A 1,668-nucleotide genomic window follows, 5' to 3' on the forward strand; every position below is an offset into this window, starting at 1 on the left:
GGGGCGGGGTGGCGTGAGGTGAGGGATGCGTGTCGGATAGTTCATTTGATACCGCTTTCAGGGCCACCCATGGCGTCCACCACCGGGCTTATGGTGTCTTTGTACGCCGCGCGTATGAACGATCACCACCACCGGCCCTCTTGACTCATTAGACTTGAAAGCCACACTCATTAGCCTTGAAAAGCGCCTGCCATTGTTTGTTTATTGTCACTGCCAAAGGAAGGAGGATGTGAGTGTGTGAGCTCGCCACGCGACCCGACCATTAAACGGACGGACTACAAAGAGCAAAACACTGTTAAAAATAAAAATTATTACAACAGTAAATTAACTGCAGGGTGATCTGGTCAATTTTGAAACAGTGCGATCCTGTTTGCTGGACTGTTCCTCATACTGGGGGAAAGTTGTTTTCAAGCGCGGTCAAGTCTTTGTCCCTCAAATTACGATCTGGGTCGACTAATCGAACAGATTTTGACCGTAGTAAGGACGATCTGTATGGGTCCTGTTTCTGGGTACAGAATGTTTAACTGTATGAGCAATAACGAGAGGTAATAATATGTTTCGAGCCGAGCAGCATTTACAGTTTGTTCTATTTCCTTTCGTTCACAGGGTTATCGAGAACTCCCTCGGGATGGAAGTCCTGCGGAAGGACGCCCTGCAGCCGTACAGCGCCAGCCTCTCGGACGTGTGAGTATAGTATGACCACAAGGCGGCCAGAATGCGACCAGTATGGGTACAATGGGACCACGACGAGGTTTGATCACACTGTGAGAGCACCGCCGGCAAACTTGCCGACGCCGAGCAAACATAGGATAGGGAGCAGACAGCGGTGCAGCCTCCGGGGCCGGGCGGCGCAGGGCCGCGCCGGCGCGTGCAGCTCTGAAGCTGAGCCGCTGGACCAACAGATCAGCAACAGCGTGTTGACTCAGCACCAACCCCCTACAATCCACTCCCTACCCATGCACTGTTGACACTTGTCTCGTTTTCGAAAGATATGCGTAGCGCATCCTCGCCCCTATCTCTCTCCCTCTCACCTATCCCCCCCCCCTCTCTCTCTCTCCTCTTTCTCTAACCCTCTCTTCCCTTCCCCTCTCATTCCCTTTCTGCCGCGAAAAAATCATGCCTGCTAACTGAGTGAAGCCGGAAGCACGTAAGCGCGCGTATGTTTGTACGTCAAGCCATGCAATGGAGAAGAAAGGGCACACACCGGCACACACATCCCCGTGGAAATCAGCAGCCGCTGCTCTCGCGGTCCACGGCAAAGGGGTGGGAGGGGAGAGGGGGGAAGTTCGACGTACCCCCCGAGCGTTACAACGGCACAACGCAACAACAAACCCACAAAAACGCGCCAAAGTAAGAACGTAGTGAATTTTTCTGAAGATAAAGCAAATTCACTCCACCGCAAAACGTTTTTCTTGAAATTCGAGATTCTTTCATGAATTTTCAGGACGGTAGGATAACTCCAATTTTGTTGGGTGTTTGAAAGCGAGCGGGAAGGGAAGGGAGGGGGAGGCGTGTGAGTGCATGTGTGCGAGCAGGTAAAGCAGTGCTGGTGTGGGTGGCGCAGGCGAATGCCACCCTCACCAAATTGCCTTCCATATTTAATGCGGCGCATTTGTCCTGTTCGGGGCAGCCGGCGGGTGGAGGCAGAGGGGGCTGTGTGGGGGTTGG

The 1,668-nt window shown here is 53.2% G+C and overlaps 1 protein-coding gene across 1 annotated transcript in view; it reads left to right on the forward strand.

The window, feature by feature from the left end:
• Window positions 1-703, forward strand: part of LOC127750080 (uncharacterized) — a 4,656-nt gene extending 3,953 nt beyond the window's left edge. The window contains exon 2 of the mRNA XM_052270632.1: window positions 607-703. Within this exon, the coding sequence (XP_052126592.1) occupies window positions 607-688 (82 nt within the window). The 3' untranslated portion in view covers window positions 689-703. The remainder of the gene's footprint in view (window positions 1-606) is intronic.
• Window positions 704-1,668: the final 965 nt, after the last annotated feature.

The sequence above is a fragment of the Frankliniella occidentalis genome, unplaced genomic scaffold, assembly GCF_000697945.3.
Source record: "Frankliniella occidentalis isolate FOCC.00 unplaced genomic scaffold, Focc_3.1 Scaffold131, whole genome shotgun sequence".
Taxonomy (NCBI): domain Eukaryota; kingdom Metazoa; phylum Arthropoda; class Insecta; order Thysanoptera; family Thripidae; genus Frankliniella; species Frankliniella occidentalis.